At 41.6% G+C, this 23106-nt stretch overlaps 1 protein-coding gene and 1 non-coding gene across 3 annotated transcripts in view; one reads left to right on the top strand and one right to left on the bottom strand.

The window, feature by feature from the left end:
* TEAD1 (TEA domain transcription factor 1) overlaps positions 1-23106 on the bottom strand; it is a 269285-nt gene that overhangs the window by 22489 nt on the left and 223690 nt on the right. For both annotated transcript variants that reach the window (XM_058446633.1, XM_032166581.2), the window contains one exon: positions 20434-20607. In XM_058446633.1, coding sequence (XP_058302616.1) covers positions 20434-20607 — 174 coding nt within the window. The remainder of the gene's footprint in view (positions 1-20433; positions 20608-23106) is intronic.
* Positions 17537-17708, top strand: LOC116477558 (small Cajal body-specific RNA 16). The gene has a single exon (XR_004250524.1). It is a non-coding gene; the product is annotated as a small Cajal body-specific RNA 16 (non-coding RNA).

Below are 23106 nucleotides of genomic sequence, written 5' to 3' on the forward strand. Positions count from 1 at the left end.
AAACAAATAAAAATACCCAGGTGTGCATTTTTCTCACATTCAAAGGTCTAACGTTTGGCTCCACAAAACAGCAGCTCAGCAGGAAATCATGCATGTCTTTCCCTAACTGAGATCAGCATCTGAACTCCCAAGGCTGAAGAGGCCCCTGGGTCTAACTGAGCTCCAGCCTCCAGGGCAGAAGGGCTACCATACACCTCAGGCACACAGGGGCTCTGAACACTGGAATTCCCATCGAGCTTTCCACATGGCGGTGTTACCTTCAAGAACTGCCGCTGCCTTGCTTTGCTGACACCTTAGAATACTTTGCTGTGAAAAGCAGTTCAGGTGCTTTATGGTGGCAGGATTAATGCTGTTACTATTATGATGTAGCTTGTGCCAAAACATTCCAGATTTTTTTTTTTTGAGATGGAGTTTCACTCTTCTTGCAGACTGGAGTGCAATGGTGCGATCTTGGCTCACCGCAACCTCTGCCTCCTGGGTTCAAGCGACTCTCCTGCCTCAGCCTCCCGGGTGACTGGGATTACAGGCAGGCGCCACCATGCCCGGATAATTTTTTTGTATTTTTAGTACAAACGAGGTTTCTCCACGTTGGTCAGGCTGGTCTCGAACTCCCATGCTCAGGTGATCCGCCCACCTCGGCCTCCCAAAGTGCTGGGATTACAGGCCTAAGCCACCATGCCTGGCCCAGCCCAACATTTTTTAAAAAAGTGAAAACATGCATGTGGTAAAGACGGGGGGAAAATAAAACTGTAAAATGGGCATGAACCCCAAAATTTGCCAACCTCCCTAAGGATAACCAACGTTATCCATTTCTCAGGTGTCCTTTCAGAGATATTCAGCACTTAGGTATTCAAGCACATACATTCCTCCTTTATCACCCAAACAGTAGCACATTATATTAACTTTTCTAAAACCTTGCATTAAACATATATATATATACCTATGCATCTTAGAACTCATATAGTACTAATATGGAATTTCAGTATTATAAAGTACAGCCATTTAAAATAATGAACAGCCACACTTTCTAGTGGCTGCACACTGTTCTATGGCACAGATACACCATAATTTAATACATGATCTACTGATGAATATCTATGATGCTTCCCAATGATGCTGCAATAAGTTTGTGTTGAGCAGAAAAGGTGCATTAGAAATTATTTTTTTTCTTTCTTTCAACTTTAAATTCCTAGCTTTGAAAAAGAGTCTCCATGTACTATGAATACACTGTGAGCTAACACTGTACTAGTTGATTTTGATTAATCAAGTTGTTCTGAAAGACTAGTAAATAACCAAATGCAGTCTAGCAAGCTGAGTGTGGTACAACACCTGTAGTCCCAATTACTCGGGAGGCTGAGGCAGGAGGCTCGCTTAAGCCCAGGAGTTTGAGACCAGCCTGGGCAACATAGCAAGACCCTATCTCTAAGCAGGAGGGAAAGCAGTCTAGTGATTTTGGTGTACAGAGTGGACTATGGAAGGGAACATAGTGAAATAAGCAATTGTGTGTGGGGGGCAGGCGGGTCACTGGGAGAGTAAATAGATTGTTTTTAAAAACCGTCAACCTTAAAACAGAAAAAATAATCTGTCAATACATATAATTTTAAAATGTTAACTAAGTTTAGAATGTTATTATTCATCATGATGTTAGTAAAATTGCTGAATATGTTCACAACTGTTATGGTTCTGTCTGTACGAGGTTCCATGCTTAAGTAACGCTGGTGAAAGCAGCTGTCCCACAGCAGCAGCACACCTAGCAGATCTGACGCATTTTTAAGACCGCCTTCCTTTATTTGACAAAATGATTTTCAATAATAACCAGCACTCTACTTCAGCTATTTAAAATTGTAAACATAAAAATTCCCACAGCAGAAACAGAGAATGAAGGAATGGAAAAAAAGTTCTGTTTCCTCATCTTCATAATCATTCTACTATTGTTGCTCATTGACAAATCTGTTTAACCACTGGAACAAGGAGCACCATGAGGACTGTGGACTCAGACTGCACCTGAAATGAGTATGAGGCTGAGTCCACATATGTTACTAAAGGAGAAGTAATATAATGGATAATGTGCTTGCTAATTTGAAGCATACAGATGTTCTATATATAAAATTTCAACATATGTTGTATACATACATATATAAAAAATAAAAACACAGCTCACACCTATAATCCCAGCACTTTCAGGTCGAGGCAGAAGGATTGCTTGAGCCCAGGAGTTCGAGACCAGCCTGGGCAACACAGGGAGATGCCACCTCCACAAATAATTTTTTTTTTTTTTAATTAGCCGGACATGGTGGCATGTGCCTGTGGTCCCAGCTACCTGGAAGGCTAAAATAGGAAGCTTCCTAGAGCGCAGGAGTTTGAGGCTGCAGTGAGCCATGATTTGTACCACTGCACTCCAGCCTGGGCAACAGAACTAGATGCTGTCTCAAAAAAAATTAATTAAAAAAATTCAACACTAACTTCACCAATTATCTAGGACTCAGGCCAACAAAGGAGGTTTTGTCAGTTAATATGGTGATAATAAAAAGAAAACTGATTTTTTAGATGGTTTTGCCATTGTTTGTAAATTCCCTGCAGCCAAGCAATGTCCTTACTGCATGCAGCTGGGGCAGACCATTCCTACCACCTCACCATTGGTTTACCATTATCTCTTAGAACTCCCCAAACAACTTTAATATAGCTTCCATTTGGAATGGATGATCTGTAGTTACAATGATAGAATTATTCAAAACAAAGTTATTAAAGAATACCCAACCTACCCTCAGAAACCATCCTAACAAATTACATGTTTTAAAGTTGTCAAAGTTAACAGTTTTACATAAAATTAAAATATAACATACATTCAGAGAAGTACACAAACTGGAAGTTTACAGCTCAATTAATTTTCATCAAGTGAGCCAGCACCCAGATGAAGAAATGGAAGTCCCTCTCTCCCCCAAATATCCTTCCTTCCAGGCACAATCATCCATACACCTTGCCAGTGTAACCATGATCCTGAACCATTACACATTAGTTTTGTCTGGTTTCTGAACTTTAAGCAAGTGGAACAGGGTTTACAGTGTTTAGTTTTGTTTACTCAGCATTTTATTTGTGAGATTCAACCATGTTGTTGTATATAGTTCATTCATCATCATTACTGTAGAATATTCCATTGAATGAAAAATGCCACGATCTATCCACCCTATTACTTAGGGACATTTCCAAGGCTTCCAAATGGACCTATTACGAAGAGTGCTACTATGAACGTTCTTGAATATGCTTTTGAGGAACATATGGATGTGTTTCTGTCGGGTATTCCTAGGAGTGTAATTGCTCGGTCATAGAGTCTATGTGCACTTTATCCTTCATTTAGATAAGAGGTAAGGAGAAACGGTCTGAGAAAATTCTCTAATTATTAGTGTAAATTTAAGAGACTTGATTTTAAAAGGCTTCCCAACTAACAGTAAATAACCAATTTGCCATTACAACTGCTTTGTAATTACCCTTGAACATGGAAAATAATTATGTAGCTATCAAACCATATCACAGATGCTCTTCAAGAATTTTCTAGGAGGAAGTATTGACGTAAAATATAATTATCAAAAATATATATATATATATATATAATTATCTGTCAGCTGATAGTGTTATGGCTATTCCAGAAAGAAATGCAGTCACTGAACTCCCATGAAGCAAAGGTAATATCAAAGAAAGAATGCTAGCATTAAGTCAACAACAAAGAAGTCTGGGATTTGCAGAGTTCATTATCTACCCTACTGACACGTCCCCCCTTCCCAACTGAAAATCACTCCAGGTGGAAAGCAAACCTATTTCATGTAGTTCTGAAGGCAAGAAAATGAGTTTTAAAAAATGTACCACTATCAGAGATACAAACTATTTCTGCCTAATCAGCTTTTACCTAACCACAGGATATTTTCTAAAAGTAAATAAAAACAAAAATCCAAGAAACAGTTGAAAACTAGTAAAACTTATCTTTCCAATAAATTCCAAAGTCAAACTATATCCCATCTTCTGGGCACAAGCTAGCCAAAAAAGGCTGGTCATGGGCCAGGTTCTGCGCTGTTAAAAAACAACACTTAGAGATATGTCTGGGGAAGGTAAGTCCAGGGAAATGAGTCCTTCTAAGAAATCTTCTCCCTGTTTGCTCTAGAAACAGAGACCCTAAACTCTAAGCTGAAACTTAGTTCAGAGGTCAACTCTCTCCTACCTCCAAAAGCAGAAATCCTTTCCACAGCATCCTGACCTGCACTGCCTTAAAGCTAAATACTTTCAGACACAGGAAAATCACTTCAATAATGCTGCTGGGCCAGGCACGCTGGCCACTTACACCCAGGAGTTTGAGACCAGCCTGGGCAACATAGCAAGACCCCATCTCTATTTATAAATAATAATAATAATGTTGCCAGAGACTCTTAACTGTTGGATAATTCTTTTTTTCTGTTATATTAATTTTCTCTGCTACAAATTATCACACATTTAGTGGCTTAAAACAAGACAAACTAATTATTTTATATTCCTGTAGGTCAGAAATTTAATTCAGCTCAAGGAACTAGATCAAGGAACTAGAAGGGATGCAACTCCTTACTAGACAGAGGCTCTGAAGAGGGTTCATGTTTCCTTGCCTCTTCCAGTTTCTGAGACCACCTACACTCCTTGTCCTGGAGCCCCCTGCTCCATTTTCAAAGCCAGAAACACCAGCCGAATCCTTCTTACATTGCCAGCTGTCATCTCTCTGGATGTTTTCTTTTGTCTTCCTCTTCTGCTTTTAAGGGACCTTGTGACCACGCTAGGCCCACTTAGATAATCCAAGATATTCTATCTGCCGATTAACAACTTTTAATTCCCCTTTGCCATGTAATGTACCATTATCCACAGATTCCATGGCTACAGAGGAGGCATCTCTCTGGATCCATGATGCTGCCTATTACATCTGTTAAGTTGAAATGAGCTCCTCTGTAACTTCCATCCAGAACTTCGGGTACCACAGACCTAAGAACATTTCTGTAACACAATTCTGCAGTTTTCTTTCCTTTCCTCCTTAACTTCACCATTCCTCTCCTCCTCCTCACCCACATAGTTCTTCAGGTTCTGTTTGCTTCCCAAGATTCAAATTTTACATTTACTTTTGTTAAACTCTGTCCAAAGTTCAGTCCTCCACTCATCCCATCCAGTCCGACACTGGTCCAGGTGTCTGTGAATGCTGCCTCTCATTTGACATCTCATCTCAGACACTGGACTGACAGCACAGATAGCAGAAGTGAGGGATTTGGAATCACTTTTTGGGTCTCGCTTTTCTCATCTTTATCCACAGGGAAGATGACCTGTTTCCAAAGGCCACGGTGGTAATATGAGGAGATAATGCATATGAAATTCACCTGTAATCTATAATGTACTATAAAATTTAGTCATTAACAATACCTATAATCACTCCTGTTCACTTGTCAATTTGAAACACTGACCACAATAGAGATGAAGACAGAGCCTCAAATCACATCTACAGACACCGACACCTTTCCTCAACGAGACAAGAGCTTGTAATCAATAAACATGATAGAGACTGTCACCATGGAGCTAGTCTTGGCCCCAACCCACATTTGTCAGATGTGTGGCACAGATGCAACACTGGCTTTTTCCAAACAGAAAAATTAGGACTTTTTCTGATTTGTGTTTATGACGGGTCTTACATATTGAGTATAACAGCTCAAACAGGTATAAATTTCTCACAAAGGCATGATTAGACATGTTATAGAATTCTTTCTGGGACTAAAAAAAGGCCATCATTAACACATGTGTGTTGAGTGAATTAAAGACTTTAAGGTCTATTTGTGGGCAAGTCCTGAAAAACAACAAAAAGTCGAAGTACAAGCAGGTTTCAGTGATGGGCAAAAGAAGCAGACAGCAACAGAAAACAAAAATACACCCCATCAAAAGTTTCCAAATTCTTTCCCAAATCATCCTTCTCTTACACTCATTACTTCCACAACTGAAACAGTTTAGTCCCAAGAGTCTGGATTCATTTCTCCTCTATTACCTCTTAGTAAGCCCATTTATTCACGGATCTGTTCTTTTTTCTGAAACAGAGTCTCACTCTGCTGCCCAGGCTGGAGTGCAATGGCACAATGTCGGCTCACTGCAACCTCGACCTTCTAGGTTCAAGCGATTCTACTGCCTCAGCCTCCCAAGTAGCTGGGATTACAGACGTGCGCCACCACACTAATTTTTGTATTTTTTAGTAGAGATGGGGTTTCACTATGTCGGCCAGGTTGGTCTTGAACTCCTGACATCAAGTAATCCACCTTCCTCGGCCTCCCAAAGTGCTGGGATTAAAGAAGTGGGCCACCATGCCCAGCCATCCTGGATCTGTTTGGTTTAATTTCATGTTTTTGCCTTTTGGCAGTAAATATGAAAAATGCAACACCCTCCAAAGACTGACCCTTCCCATTTCAAGGGTAAGGAAGAATGAGGCCTCACCCAAGTATGTGGGATCTGAAATCCTTGGAGGCGGGTGCTAGGCCAGGGAACAGAGTGGATCATCCCTGCAAAACCTCCGTCCTCTGGAGACCTGGCTGTGGGGGCAGAAGGATCAGAAAGTGAAGGCTACTCCTGCCCAGTGAAGAACAGGAGCGAGCAGCTCACGCGGCAGCAGCATTTGGCGGATGACAACAACTTTGTTACAAGCTTCACTGGGGAAAAGCCTGCTGGAATAAAGGCAAGCAGATAACCTCTAAGGTGCGAGGCAGGGGGACAGCAGGGGCACAGGGTCAGGAGCAGACTGTGGACATTCCCTTCCTATCCAGAGGGCTTGGAAGAGCTGGGGAGAATGACGTGGTTGCAAAAATGTAAACATCAAGAGGACTGTCCCCAAACAGAGACAGTCTAATAGGCACTGATGGCTGCAATGAGATGCTGGCATTTTAAAACACTACTTTGAACCTCTCTTCTTCATCCTCTCTGAGCAATGATCAAAGAATCAAGATTTCAAATTGTGAAGCAATTTTTTCCAATGGTAGCATCTGGCTCCTTGGCAGGCGGTGCTGGGAGCTGGGCCCTGTGGCGGGCAGCCGTCCAGGCCTGCCACATGGTGAGGCTCGGCCAGGCAGGGCACGCAGTGCGGCATTGCAGCTGCTCCCACAGGCACCAAAGGACAATCGCTCTGCACTGGGCCTGGAGCAGAGGGGCAAAAGTGCCCCTAGAGGCAGCACTGCCATGGGGGGGGGGGGGGGGGGGGTCTGGAGAAAGCTGGCTGCTCTAAAAGGCTCCTCGCCCTCTCATTTGCAGGCATGTGCCTCCTGGCTAAGACCCTTGAAGCCAGTCCCATTGACACTCAGAGGCTTGGGGTGGGTGGAGATGCTGGGCCAACCGTGAGACAGCTCCCCAGCAAGGAAACCTGCATTTAGGGGGAGTGAAGGAGCTGCCCTCAGAAAAGAGTCTTTGAGTGTGTTCACTTCGGCCCTTATGCCCTGCCCAACCCAATGATGAGACAGCAGCTGTAGCCTGCCTGCCACAGCTGTTTTAAATAAGAATAATAGGCATAAACTCAGCCGTGGCTCTTCAAGTTACTTCCCCGCTAATTATGGCATATATTTACATCTACAAAATAGAAGATTTTTAAAACCACCACCAAGGGCCCCTTTATTGTGCAGATTGGCACCCCTATTTGAATTTCATAAACATTTAGTACTTCAAAGAATCTTAAAAGCTTGCTCTAATTATGCTATGCACTGGTTGAAAGGCTGCCCGTCTGCACTGCAAATTCCTACAAATACCAGCATTTAGTTTTTTCAAAAATTCAATTAATATCACCCACACGACTTCAGGTGACTACCAGTGGCAACTTCACATAATGGCTGGGATGAAAGAGTCGGGTCTCAGCTCCAACAACAAAGCAGCTACACAGGCCAGTTCTTTCCAATAGAGGCAAGTAATGAGTTCTGGGTGCCCAGCTGAGCTGGCCCCAAACCCTTCTCATTCGTCAGGTGTGTGAACACTGGCCCAGACACCACCTTTCCCAGGAAACAGGACCTTTTTATGGTTTCAAGGTTTTGTGCATGAAAAGTTTTTCATAGAACAACAATAACAACCCCAAACCAGTGATATGTAAGTGAACTAACAAGTGCAGAGTTGCCAGATAAAACGGGGAACCCAGTTAACTCACATCTCAAATGAACAGCAAATACTTTTTCAGTACATATGAACATATATACCAAATACTGTATAGGACATGTACACCAAAAAAGTATTCAGTGTTTATTTGAAATGCAAATTTAACTGGGCAACCTGATAAATCTGACAACTCTATTATCAAGAAACCTTTAGCACAAAGAATAAAAACTGAGACTTACCCTCAAATTCTCATTGCTGTAAAAGGCATCATATGTCCAAGACACCTTAGGTAGGGAAAATGAAGTTGCAGGAAACACTTGGAGCATAATCCTTTTTTAGTAAAAACAAGTGATATATATGTGTATGTAGGTTTGTAGATACACATGTAAAAGTCTAAAAGGATATGTTCCAAATTTTGGGATCTGGCTGACCACAGGCATGTATGTGTGCAAAGAGGATCTCACTTTTTATTCTATATTCTTTTCAACTGCTCAAACTATTCATAACAAACCTGCATCATTTTTTTAATTTAAAAAGTAAATTAAAATGGGGTGGACTGGGGGAGTAGGAAGTACCGTGGATCTTTACCTGCACACGGAGAGGGGGTCTCTCACACCACCAAGGGCCTAGGATCAGTTTTAAGCAACTGACTGAGATCCCTGAAGTGTCCAGTTAATCCAACTATGCCTTGCAAAACTGGGTCTGAAAATATGCAGCCACCCCGCCTATGGCACATCAATTCTTTCCTTCTCAGGTTTTTCTTGAGGTGAAATGGTAATAGTGACAGCATGAATCAAGCTAATTGTGGCAGCAGCTCAGGTGGGATCATGGCTTAGCATCTCAGTCCGTAGCCACAGAAGGGAGTGGAATTAAATGGCCCCAGAAGGAAGAAGGAAGGGACAGACCCCTGACCTGGGCTTTCTTAGCAACCACAGAGCCGAAGGACCCAAGACAGAAAGTCTTTTAGGAATAGCTGTTGGAATGAATTCCTCCAGGAGGTCACGGCAACTCCCAATGCAAGAGATTCTGCCCGGAAGCCCTGAAGACTTAAGAGTTGAAGGTTAAAAAAAAGAGAAGTACCTGTGGTTTGATAGAAGAGGATGGGAGGAAAAGCAATGTAAGCTTTTGTGCTCATTTTCCAAGCTGTCCTATCCTGTGAAATCCATGATTTCATTCCCACTATGTTTTAGGCTTTTTTTTTTTTTTTTTTTTTTTGAGACAGAGTCTGGCTCTGTCCCCCGGGCTGGAGTGCAGTGGCACCATCTCGGCTCACTGCAAGCTCTGCCTCCCAGGTTCACGCCATTCTCCTGCCTCAGCCTCCTGAGTAGCTGGGACTACAGGCGCCTGCCACCACGCCCTGCTAATTTTTTTGTGTTTTTAGTAGAGACAGGGTTTCACAATGTTGGCCAGGATGGTCTCGAACTCCTGACCTTGTGATCCGCCCACCTCCCAAAGTGCTAGGATTACAGGCTTGAGCCACCGCGCCCGGCCACGTTTTAGGCTTTCAGAGGATTCAGGTACGGTCTTTTGAAGTGAATGCCCCTGTGACCAGTGTTTCCACCCACATCTCTCCCTATTCTCTGAGTTCGGTAAGGCCCAGTGGCCATGGGGACCTCTCGCCACCTCCCAGGACTCCTTGTCTGTACATGAGTATCCACTGCCCTGAAAACTCCTTCTCGCTCCCCTTGCACTGACCAAATTCTATCAAGATTCTGTTTAAACGCCATGTCTTTGTGAGCCCTTCCGGAATGTTCTCAAGCAAAAAGGGTTCCACCTCTGTGCTTCCACAGCAACTTCCACCCACTTCCACTACAGCTCCTACCCCTCGGTGCTGTTGTTCACCTGCCCACGTCTGTCATCCCTCACCAGACCCTGAGCCTGCAAATCAGAACCTCTCAATCACATCTGCTTCCGTTTTCCAGAAGCAAAGACGAGACTGGCAAATGTTTGTTGAATGACTTTCTAGCAACGAGATGGCCCAGAAAAGCTTTCAAGTGAGTCTCTTGATGTCTCCTCTTCCTCCTACGAATTGCTTGCAGATGATTCCTCAACAAACTCTCAGGTGGTAATGTGAGATGGCAATGTGGCAGAGTGCCCAATGCACAGCAATTTCTTTAGGACCATTTACTGATTGAAATAAAATAACTTTCCAGGTAACATTAAAAAAAAAAAAAACCTTGAATCTATTATATACATTGCAGCACTGAACAAAGGCCACAGATAGGGTACGCTCCCTTGGAAAGGCCTACAAAGAAGTTTGGCATCCAGGGTTCGGGAACCAGGAAGGAGCAACCCCAAGCAGAAGCCAGCATAGAAAGTGCTCACAAGCTCCAGATATTTTTCTTATGAAAACAAACCAAAATGGGCGGATATACAAATTTATTGGTTTCTCTCTTCCTGTGCTTACAATAGCAGGGCCTATCAAGAGATTAAAAAAAAAAAAAAAAAAGACTCATATAACCACAGTCTACTTAAAATTTAACATGTATTAGCCCCCAAGTACCTCTGAATATCGTGATACTTCTCACTAATCTTTCTTCTACTTAAATCATTTCATCACTTAATATTGTTCAGTTAACTTTAAAACACATTTTGAGATGAGACAGAAGTAGGGAGAAACGGAAAACTTATTGAGCTGAAAGGCCCCTCCTTCCTGATAGCAGTTCAAAACATGTGGAAAGCAAACGATTTTGTATTGTTAACTCCCTCTTCCATGAATAGCAACAGGACATTTGGTTCCAAATGACAGACTCAGGTCTACAATTCCAACCTAGATCATGCAGAATACAATTAGAAACAAGCTGAGACTCCAATGGGGGCGGGGTCTGTTCTGCTGGGTTATTGTGCGCCCAGTTTCTTCTCTTTAAATAAAACCCAGTTTTATGTAGAGTGACTGTCATTTTGTTGAACAAATGTGATTTCATTTCTACCAAAACAAAAGCATCTTCTAAAGGCTGTCCTCTTTCCGGGTAACTTGCTTCCCCTTTTTTTGTTTTATAAAATCTTCTCATATCTGCTATGGTTAGTAAAAGTAGACTTGCTTTTTTTCCTTTAAAAATAAAAGGTTAAGAAAGTAAATTGGCCAGGCATGGTGGCTCACGCCTGTAATCCCAGCACTTTGGGAGGCCAAGGTGCGTGGATCACCTGAGGTCAGGAGTTCAAGACCAGCCTGGCCAACATGGCAAAACCCCATCTCAACCAAAAATACAAAAATTAGCTGGGCGCAGTGGCAGGCGCCTGTAATCCCAGCTACTAGGGAGGCTGAGGCAGGAGAATCGCTTGAACCCGAGAGGCAGAGGTTGCAGTGAGCCGAGACTGCGCCACTGCACTCCAGCCTGGGAGACAGAGCGAGACTCCATCTCAAAAAAAAAGGAAAGCAAATTAAGTAACTGTGTAGACAGTATTGTTTACACTGAATGATCATATCCCAAGAATTTTAAAATACAAAACATTTTTAAATAAGTATAAGATAACATCATATATCCTGGTTTCTAAGATATGACTAATTTGATAATGATTAGAGAGAAAGCAGAAATATTAAATGTATATTTAAAAATTCGTTATAACCTGGCAACATGATACAAATCCGTAAGATTTCACTTTCATATTGCTTTCTTATTATTCCAATCAAAGTTTAAGACTAAGCCTTTATTGTACTAATTATTATTATGAATAGTTTTGGGTTGTAATGTTTATGAATAGAATGTTAAAAGCATATAGCTTTCTTTAGAGCAGTATTTCCAATCTTGACACCCTTGAGCATTATTAGGACAGGGAATAGAATTCTGAGGCCCCTCCAAAGATAATTAGTCTCAATTGCATGTCTTATTTGGTTAAATCTGTAATTTTATTTCCTTATGTAAACTTCATATGGCTAGAAATTAACTGCTTTTGATAGTCAGCTGTGAGCTACACTTGGGTTTTTGTCCTTCAGGATGCATAACTGAATCATACTCACGTCTTCTAGCTCTGGGAATTCAATCTATGATCAATTCCCAAGGCTATTGACATTTTCTTACATTAATTGCACTGTCTGCCACGTCACTGGCAATCCATCTGCCTGAATCTCAATGCTGCAATGAAGCACAGCTTCATCCACTTGTGGGTGGACATCCTCCTTTCCTAGAGCCTACACAGCACCTGATCATGTTTTGTAAGGAAGTATGACTATCTGCCAGTGCAAGTACTTGCTTCATTTGTAACAAATCTGGTTCCAAAACTCCCCTTGAACCATAACAACAATTTCAATGCCACATCAATGTGTAATTTTCAGAGATGGTTTAATCAGGGATTTAAATTTAAGCTAAAATTCAACTGCTATGGTACTATAAAGTGCAAATAACTCAACTAAGGTGTCCAGGGAATGGCAAGATGTCTTCTATGCTGGACAGGGTCAGGCGATAATAACCAATCACAACCTATTCCTCTGCCTAGGGGTAGAGAAGATGCTTTTTTGTTTAATTTTACTTCAATTTCTGGGATACATGTGCAGAACGTGCTGGTTTGTTACATAGGTATATGTGTGCCACGGTGGTCTGTGGCACCTATTGACCTGTCCTCTAAGTTCCCTCCCCTGGCCCCCCACCCCACAATAGGCCCTGGTGTGTGATGTTCCCCGCCCTGTGTCCTCATTGTTCAACTCCCACTTATGAGTGAACACATGTGGTGTTTGGTTTTCTGTTCCTGTGTTAGTTTGCTAACGATGATGGCTTCCAGCTTCATCCATGTCCCTGCAAAGGACATGATCCCATTCCTTTTTATGGCTGCATAGTATTCAATAATAGACTGGATATAAAGAAAATGTGGCAAAGTGCTTTGGATATCAACTGACAGAAGCATTCCAATTTTAGAACTGTTGAAATGGGAACAAGTCCATGTCTTAGAATTGAAGAAATACAGTGTTTCAACCTTAATAGTAATAATTGTTTCTACAGAGAATGAGGAAGAATCGAAGACTTTTGAGTAGGAAGAAAAAATAAAAGCAGATGTAGAAGAACTCAAATAACAAGTGATAACAGAAGATTGTTTTATGTTTTGTTTTAAATTATGCCAGTTAAGGCCGATGAAGATGCCTGGTCTACTCATGCACGGCCTGAGAGAGTAACTGCTACAACTATTTTAGAAAGCAACATGGTTATTATTTACACACATAACCATGTGTGTAAATCACACCACTGCACTTCAGCCTGGGCAGCAGAGCAACACTGTCTCAAAAAAAAAAAAAGATAATTTGAAGTATAATGACATATAGCTAACATGATATTTCATAAGGAATAAAAGTGGAGTGTCAGATTTCACGTATTCCTTGATCAAAACTACATAAACATGTATCACATTAGGTTATATTCATGATGCATTTAGGACTGAATTAAAAATTATACATTCCCAGGCCGGGCGCGGTGGCTCACGCCTGTAATCCCAGCACTTTGGGAGGCCGAGGCGGGCGAATCACGAGGTCCAGGAGATCGAGACCATCCTGGCTAACACGGTGAAACCCCGTCTCTACTAAAAAATACAAAAAGTTAGCCGGGCGTAGTGGCGGCTGCCTGTAGTCCCAGCTACTTGGGAGGCTGAGGCAGGAGAATGGCGTGAACCCGGGAGGCGGAGCTTGCAGTGAGCCGAGATCGCGCCACTGCACTCCAGCCTCGGTGACAGAGCGAGACTCCATCTCGGAAAAAAAAAAAAAAAAAAAATTATATATTCCCAACTGTCTACAATGTTATACCTTCATAATCATAATATAAAAACAACACCGCTTTCTCCTTCTAATGGTAGTTGCAGGATCTCACTGACCTGTCTAGTAAGACTTAGACTCCAACCTGAACTTCCTGGTAATAGTTTATTCACCTTATGTTTTTGTATTCTTTTATGTGATGGTCAGTCAGGTGCAGCCACAGGACACAGGAGAAGTTCAGGAAAAATATTTATTATACTCCAAGGTCCCCAAGACAGGAAGCATGGCAGGCCATCAAGGGCCACATGGAAAGATATTAGGGTGGTCAGGAGGCAGAAAACAAGAGGCTAACTTAGACGAGAGCCTTTCCTGGGCTTTCCGTGGGCAGGGCAGGGGAAACAGAGTGACCAATTAAGGATTGACTAGTTCGAATAACTCCAGCTGGCTCTAAGCTGCAGAGGTGGTCCCTAGTTGTCTGGTACCATTCCAGGTAATGATTAGGGCAGAGGAACACTGTATCCTGGGGTGCCTGGACCAGATAGAGGAGGTCTGATTCTGGAGTGGTTGGTTTGCATATGAAAAGCAGGCTCCTGGACTATCCTGTTAGACAGAATCATTTTCCTACTCTAAGAATTTGCTAGACCCAGAAAGGCCAGTCTTTTCCCAGCAAGAAAGGCTTTTAAAAAAAATATCAGAACATAATAATATACAGAATATGTATATGAAAATACACCTTAGCTCCCATGTAAACATACACCAGAGCATCTCATAATGACAGGACTTCAAAGAGAAACTACCAAGGCTGCTATCCTTCAGCAATCACCATTGGCTTCCATGTAAGTGAAGCTGTGTTGGGATGGTTTCTAGTGACAGAACTCTGCTCCCTGAAGAGGCCATGCACAGGTTTACACAAAGAGCATGGATTCTGGAGTCTAGCAATGTGGCATTTACTAGCAATATGATGTCACAGAAGTCACTTTGCCTTTGTATGGTTCGATTTCTTCATGTGTAAAGTAGGACTCATCACATGTATCTCACAAGGATTAAATAATATCAAGTATGTGCTTAGCCCTGGCACAGTGCTTGGCTTAAAGAAGGTACCAGTTAAGCATCAGGTTCAGCTACTGCTCAAAAAGAGAGGAACCTCTTCCCTTCCCTTCCATTCCAGCAAAATCACCTTTTCTCTCTTTGTAATTCAATACGTTGTAGAATTAAAACACATAGAAGTAAATAAAAAGAGGGCAAAAGAAATAGAAAGGAAATGAGTAAGAGGCTGTCATGAAAAGGAAAATATAATAAAACTAGAAAAGGCAAAATGCAGAAAGTCTCTGTAACACTCAGTAAAAAGAATCCCATTACTCTCTTGACTGAAAAATTGTTAAAACACCGACTGCTCCCTATTGCTATCACAACTAAATTCTGGATTCTTTCTCTCTCCAAATTTTTCTACCCACCTCTTTCCATTACCAGTGAAGATTCAGCTGCAACACACCTCAATGCACCTGAAACATATGTACACACACCCTGTCTCAGTGCCTTTGCTTACCAGCCCCTCATCTAAGATGTCCCCTGTAATCTGCACCCCAATACTTGCAGACATAATGGCTGAAGGAGAGGAACCCCTAAGATCTTACTGGTGAGAATGTAAAATGGTACAACCACATAAAAAAGTTTAGCAGTATCTTAAAATGTTAAACATAGAGTTACCATAGGACCCAGCAATTCCACTCCTAGGTAGCTCCTCGAGAAAGATGAAATGCTATGTCCACACACACTTGTCTACGAAGACTCGATAGCAACATTATTCGTAATAGCCTGAAGTGGAAATGATCCACATGCCTATCAACCAGTGAATGAACAAAGCAAAATGTGATATATACATCGGATGACACATTAATTCTATAATAAAAAGGATGCACCTCAAATACAACACAAGTAAAAGAAGCCAGCTGTGAAAGACAATACACTGAATGATTTCATTCATACGATATGTCTAGAAAAGGTAAATTGATCCAGACAGAAAGTAGATCCACAGTTGCCTGGGGCTGGGGGTGGAAATAAGAACTGACTACACATGGGCACAGGAGATCCTTGCGGGGTGACAGACAAATTCCAACACTGGATTTTAGTATGATTACGCAACTCTGTAAATTTTTCTAAAAATAATTGAATTGTACTTTTTTTCTTTCTTTCTTTTTTTTTTTTTTTTTTTTTTTTTGAGAAGGAGTCTCACTCTGTCGCCCAGGCTGGAGCTCAGTGGCACGATCTCGGCTCACTGCAACCTCCGCCTCCCAGGTTCACGCCATTCTCCTGCCTCAGCCTCCCAAGTAGGTGGGACTAGAGGGGCCTGCCATCACACCTGGCTAATTTTTTCTATTTTTAGTAGGGATGGGGTTTCACCGTGTTAGCCAGGATGGTCTCGATCTCCTGACCTCATGATCCGCCCGCCTCGGCCTCCCAAAGTGCTGGGATTACAGGCGTGAGCCACCGCGCCCGGCCAACATGAGTGATTTTTATAGTATGTAAATTATACCTCAATAAGGCTCTTTAAAAAGATCTTAACAGATAAACAGCCATTCATACAGGCTTTAAGGGGTCCCACACCATGAAGGCATGAGACACTGTAAAGCTTATATGGTAGAGGGGTGCTCATGCTGGCATCCTTGACTCTGTTATTCATTTATGCTCTGGGGCCTGGGATGCCAGTAGAATCTTCCACCCTAAAATCAGTGGAGTGACTGCTACTTGGCTCATCACCATCCCATTCACCTCAAAGTGTCAACTAGCAGAGCTGAGGTGCCTGCATCTGGGGCTTAAATGCAGGTACTTTAGGTAACACATAGTATTTTTCCATAGCAAACCCCTCACATGGTCTAGCCTGACCGAGCCCAGGTTGGACGTAGCAGATATTCTGAAAACCGAATTCAGGAACAATGAAATGAACAGGTAAGAGTCAGGCTGATATTGACAGCCTAGAGACTTTAGGCCATTTGAAAAAGAGAGAAGAAAAGGACTGGGTATAGAGTCTCTGTTGTAACAAAAATAAGCACATCTGCTAAGCATATTGCTAAAAGATATTTCGAAGGGAGTGTTAAACCTACTTCAGAAACACCCACTGGAAGCACCTACTGATATCCAAGGATAGATATTCTAAATGTAATTCATTCTTACTGAGTCATTAGAGGAAGCCAATGACATTTCAAATTGCAAACTGAATTTAAATTGCCTTCCCTCCTTTATTTTAACATAGTTATGACTGACTTTCTGTATAAAGGTTAAGTATTCCTAACAACTCTCCTGAAGGAGTGATGTTTTCTATCATATTCATGGAAGTTCTCCATTTTAATTCTGCAAATCTTAATAAACAAGTATCTGATCTCAGAGTAACTGTTTCTAAATTCGCACATCTCCCAACAGCTACCATATTCTAAACATCTGCAATCTAGACTTCGTTATTTGAGGATTCATGACTGAAGGGCCCCACCATGGAAAACATTTATTAAAATCATCCACTGGGTAAAATAAGGGCAATTTTGGAGGCAAAACCAAAAAAGACTTTCTAAGCACTCTCTACGCTACTTTATATTCAAACAATATGCTAATTATCAGAAATCTTATGTAAAAACACTACTGTTTAATTTGAAATTACTGAAAATGGTTTCTCTTCATAACATTCTATAATTCCTAATTAGCTTTTCATTCACTTGGATAAACAACCTCTTTTTACATCCTTTAAAATAGTGGCTCTCCAACTTTTTGATCACAGGACCCCTTTACACTCGTAAATAAATTATTGATGTACCAGACAGCCTGACCCTGACCTAAAGTAAATTCCCAGGAGACGTCTTTCCTGGGTTTTGAATTTGCCATAACAGGCGTGAGCATTCTAGCAGCAGTTTGGTGATCATGTATGATACCGCAAATAGGACCAAATAAATTATTGAGGACCTCAAAGACCTTTTGCTTACTATAGGTTATATCTATATTTTCTGTATTGGAAATAAAAACTGAGAAAATTTTAAAATATTAATTCATTTTAAGAAATAATAAGCTAATTACATGTTGATACACATCTTTTTATAAAAATTAAACATGCCTGTATTTTTAAAAAATTAGTGAGACAGGTAGTGCTGCTTTACATTATGTGACAGACTCCTCAGATAACAATGGTCATTTTCCTTTAATACTATATCAAAAGTCAACAAGCAGTAGTAGTTTCTTAATGGTAGGCTGGAATATGGAATCTGAAACCATATCAATGAATTTTTCCAACTCTGTTACATTAAAATCCATTGCTCTAACACAGTATCAAATTAAATTTGTCAATATCATGGTGGATCTCATCAGAAAAGTCTTTAAGTATTGAGAAGTTCACTAAGGTAGACACAAATTTCCCAGTATTCTAATTTTCATTTGAAAGCCCAAATTTTATCTTTGGCAACAAATAATGTCATTTGTTTTCCTTGATGTGATAGACTTATGTGTTCATTTTCAATGTGTACTCTAGGTTGTAATAAAATTCACAAAGGACTTTTTTTTTCAACTGCATGAATTTTAGCAGCAAAGCCACTGCTCTGATTCATACTAAAGCAGTTCTATCTCACTGCTCTTTACCATCAGTGTGAATATAAGCAGAATGCAAAAGGCAAATCAGGTCTTGGTATTATAACAAAAATAGTTTTGACCTTGTCAACCTATTAAAATGATATCGAGGAACTCCCTAGGGGTTCACAGGCCACAATTTGAAAGCTACTGTTACCATATAACTGATCTCCAACCACCATACAAATTATTAGAAGGCAGTCACCAATTCAGAAAAGGAAAATGTGACTGTGATCACTTTTTCAGGTTGTCCATGTGTATTACTGATCCAACATCCATTAATATTAAGTAGAAGGCTACATCTACTATCCAAATTTCTTTTTTTTTGGAACAGGGTCTTGCTCTTACTCAGGCTGGAGTGCAGGGGCACAATCATAGCTCAGTGCAGCCTCGACCTCCTGGGCTCAAGCTATCCTCCCACCTAAGCCTCATGAGTAGCTCAGACTACAGGTGTGCACCACCATGCCTGACAAATTTTGTATTTTTCGTAGACAGGGTTTCACTATTTGGCCCAAGCCGGTCTCAAACTCCTGAGCCCATGTAATAACCCTGCCTGAGCCTCCCAAAGTGCTGGAATTACAGGCGTCAGCCACTGCACCTGGCCTACTAACCAAATTTCAATATGGAAGCACAAAAAATGAAATCTAGTTATCATGGAAGGCTAAAAGAAAAGAAACAAACCAATTTAATATGCAAATTTCCTTCCAAGGAATCTAAAACATAAATTTTTCTTTAATTCATCCATTTGTTCTCACATCTGTTGGGCTTTTTTGTGTAAGGTTCTTGCTTGGTATAGAGATACAAAGAGGCTTAGGTTGATAGATCCTGTGGTCAGGGTCCACAAGAGATTATGCAATGAGGAAACAGAGCAAAGGCATTAAAGTCACACAGATCTGATGTCAAGCTCCAGGTACCCAACCCACAAGCCTGTCTCTGGTGATCTATGAGCCTTTTTTCCTAGGTGGAGCTGAGGCAAATTCCACCTATAACATGGTGGATGAAATGAAATGCACGTAAAGCATTCAGCACAGCTCCTAGCACAAAGCAAGCATTCAATAAAAGGAAGCCACTATATGAATAAGGCTCCCTGAGGCAGAGTCCAGAGGAAGGGGGACACCTCCAAACAATCATGACACAGCATGGGAAGTGATTACCAAATGCAATGGGATTAAAAGAGAAATCAATGGTCTGCTCAAATGGGGAAGGTTGTATTAGAGTGGAGCTATTGTCTCATGGAAGAGAAGGAGCTGGCCCAGTGGTACAGGGAGAAAGGAGCAGAAAGTCCATCTAGACAAACAGAAGGCGGAGCATAGACTGGATAGGTGGGGCAACAGGGGTTTGGCAGGACACAAGAGGAAGCTACCCTGGAACCAGGTCGCTTGGGGCCTTTAATGCCATGCTAAGAGGCACAAACATTTAAAACGGTTTAGTTTTGTTTTTTTAAATGTTTGTAAAGGCTGAGGAATCATAAACTCGCAGTGCTAGCAGGTTATCTGGTCTACTGGTGCCCCTAATCCCTCAGCACACACACATTATACTTATGCCCATTCTGACCCATTAGCATTCCCCTGGCCCAAGCCTGACTAGTGCCGAAGGGTGGCAAAGCTCCTCTCAGAGGCTCTGGAACATCAGCAAAGCTGCAGCAGCCAGGGGAATTTGCCCGTCATTTTAAAGCACAAATGAAGTATATACTGGGCAAAGCAATTCTATTTCCTCTCTGATGCTTACAAAATCTTGAAGCATGTAACTTTATCTTCATCCCAGCTCCAGGTCCTGTACTCCAGTGGAATTCAAGTGAAGTCCAAAGAGGCTGCTTGTCCCTCTTGCCTTTGGCAGGGACAGAGAATGTCACCCAGGTGCACCATGTGGATGCATAAGGCCGGAATGAGGACAGTTCACAGGTGTGAGTCCGTGCTCCCTTGGCAGTTGTGCAGAAGCACATGAAGGTGCACTCAGTGTAAATCCAAAGCCAGCTGTGCTGCACTGTGCTCACGTAAGAGATGTGACCATTCAGACAAAAAACACGGAAATCACAGCAATGTCTTACTCACCCAGAATTTTACGAGGAAGAAGGCATTTTGAGGGCCCTTTCCAAACAGTTCCTTTAAGCCACCTTTCTTTTCAGGAAATTTGTCATAAATCTGACGAATGTCCACTGATTCAAGCAATGGGTCACTGTAAGAATGGTTGGCATGCCCAATGTGCACGAAGAGGTGTTTGTTGTACTGTAAGAAACCAACAGAAACATTCCCATTACAAACTCTTTGATCAACCTGGGACTCATCCATCTTGAACTGGATAAAGAGCAGTAGTATCTAAATTCTGGAATTAGGCCTTCCAGCCTAGGATCAATGCTTTTGAAATGATGAGTATGTTTAGAAAAGCGATTATAGCTTAGGGTTGAGACAATCATTGCTTTTTACTGACAAGGGCATATATTTTCCGAAATGTCTAAAAAAGGCTTTTTTAGCGGACATATTAATAACAACAGCTTAAGTTACCCAGCTACCAAACCAAGAAACAATTATATTACCCAATTTCACCTGACCCAACTGAAAATGACAGTGATACTCTTTGGAGCCCAATAAGAAACCTGTGTGCAGTTAGCTCATGTCATAACCCAGAATGCACTTCCTGTCCCAACTCTCCTGGGACAGCGTAGATACAGTGGTCTGAGCAATGGTACCCACTTCCTTCTTCCAGCAGGAATAAGAATGCTGAGCCTCTTTGTCACCAGTCCCCTTAGTAACCAATCCAAAACTTCTGCATAAGGGCTGCTCAATATGTCATTGTTAGTGCAAAGTTAGGATTGGGGTACAGATCACAGAGAAGATCTACAAGGCCATACGTGGCTGATGAAAAAGAACATAGGTCACTCATTCATGAAAAAACAAAAAACTCTAAACCACGTTAAGTCACTTCACTCACAAAATGAACCCTTTTCTTCCCCTTGCTTTGGGATAAGACATGGTAACTGGACCACAAAGGAGTGTGTCCAAACCAATGGTTCTCAACCCAGGCTACATCAGAATAACCAAGGATCATTTAAACATCACAAAGGCCTGGATGTAATCTAGATTAAACTGGAATCCCTGAGAATGAGGCCAAACATCAGTAATTTTTAAAGCTTCTTCAGTGAATTCCAATATACAGCCAAATTTGAGACCACTGGTCTAGATGTTATACTCCAGACTCTTCGGGCATGCCTCTCCCACTGAAAAGGCATTAATACCAACTTAATGTGACACAGACCAAAAAACCTGGGGATGCAGGGGCTCCACGGGCCTCAGAACCAAACAGGGTTCACTGAGAAACTCCATCTGCCTTCTTCATCTAGCAGTCCAAGTCTGCTCACGTTCCAAGTTAAAACTGGCAATTCTCCAACTACTGTCCTAAGTACTAATCTATTCTACAGGAAGTCCCAAGTAACAGAAGGCTTGGGCACAGCTGAGTATTATACATGGGTTAAGAATATACAGTCCATGGAACCTAATCATTGGGGCCTGCTTTAAAAAAAAAAAAAAAAAAAAAAAAGATTGTGTGGGTCTAGACTCATCCTACTCAAGCACAAAACACTGCCTAAGGCAAATTAGCTATGATACTGGGCAAGTGCCTCTCAAGTCTCTAAAATGGGGACAGTGATGGCATTCACTTCGCTGGATTGTTACAGGGTTTAAATGAGACACTCCACAGACTTCATCAGGGATCCTAGATCTAACAAGAATAAGCACTCAATAAAATCTAGCTATTATTGTTTTAATAAGACTTCTCTTAGAGATTCACAGTAAATATTAGCGTATTAAAAGCAGTGCCATTGACTGGGCATGGTGGCTCATGCCTTTAATATCAGCACTTTGGAAGGCCAAGGAGGGAAAATCATTTGAGCTCAAGAGTTTGAGACGAGCCTGGACAACATAAAGAGACCTCATCTCTACCAGAAAAAAAAAAAAAAAAAAAAATCACCAGGTGTGGTGGTGCATGCCTGTAGTTCCAGCTACTTGGGAGGCTAAGGCAGGAGGATCACTTGAGCCTGGAAGATAGAAGGTGCAATGGAGCTATGATCATGCTGCTGCACTCCAGCCTGGGCAACAGAGTAAGACCTTGTCTTAAAAAGGCACTTCCATAAAGAAACATCTTTAAACATATAATCTAGAGTTTCTCAAACTCGGCTGGTCACAAAACCCTATGAAATACATCCTGAAGGAGTACTGGTTTAAATCTATAACCTGCTACCCACATTTGGATCTCTGGCCACCATGCCAAAAGACAGGAAGCTGGACACTCCATCTGATGCCAGTGTTGCATACAGGGGCACTGCAACTGGAGCCAGTATCTTTTGGAGAGGGCCAGGTCCCTCTCCTGTTCAACATCAGAGTGGTATCTTTTCCAAAGCTTCAAAAATCCTAAAAGGTATCAGGTGAGGTAAAAGAGAGAACCCTATCAAGCTCTGACATGGATGCAGGTGCATGGACTAGCCACCTGGCAGGTAAGACAGAAGCTGGGAGATACTATAAAACAACAGGGTCTGCCTGAGAAGGAAGAAATTATTTTTAAAAAGGTTAAAAGTAAAAGCCATTGTGTTAGGGAAGTGAGATTATGGGGGTGGGAAGAGGTGAGATTATAAGGGTAGGAGGGAATATCTTTGAGCTTTTTATACATTTTTTCAAATGTTGCCACATCACTTTTTCCAATTATAAACAACAGCCCATGGAAATGTATGAGGC

This window comes from Hylobates moloch, unplaced genomic scaffold (assembly GCF_009828535.3).
Source record: "Hylobates moloch isolate HMO894 unplaced genomic scaffold, HMol_V3 SCAFFOLD_11, whole genome shotgun sequence".
Lineage (NCBI taxonomy): Eukaryota > Metazoa > Chordata > Mammalia > Primates > Hylobatidae > Hylobates > Hylobates moloch.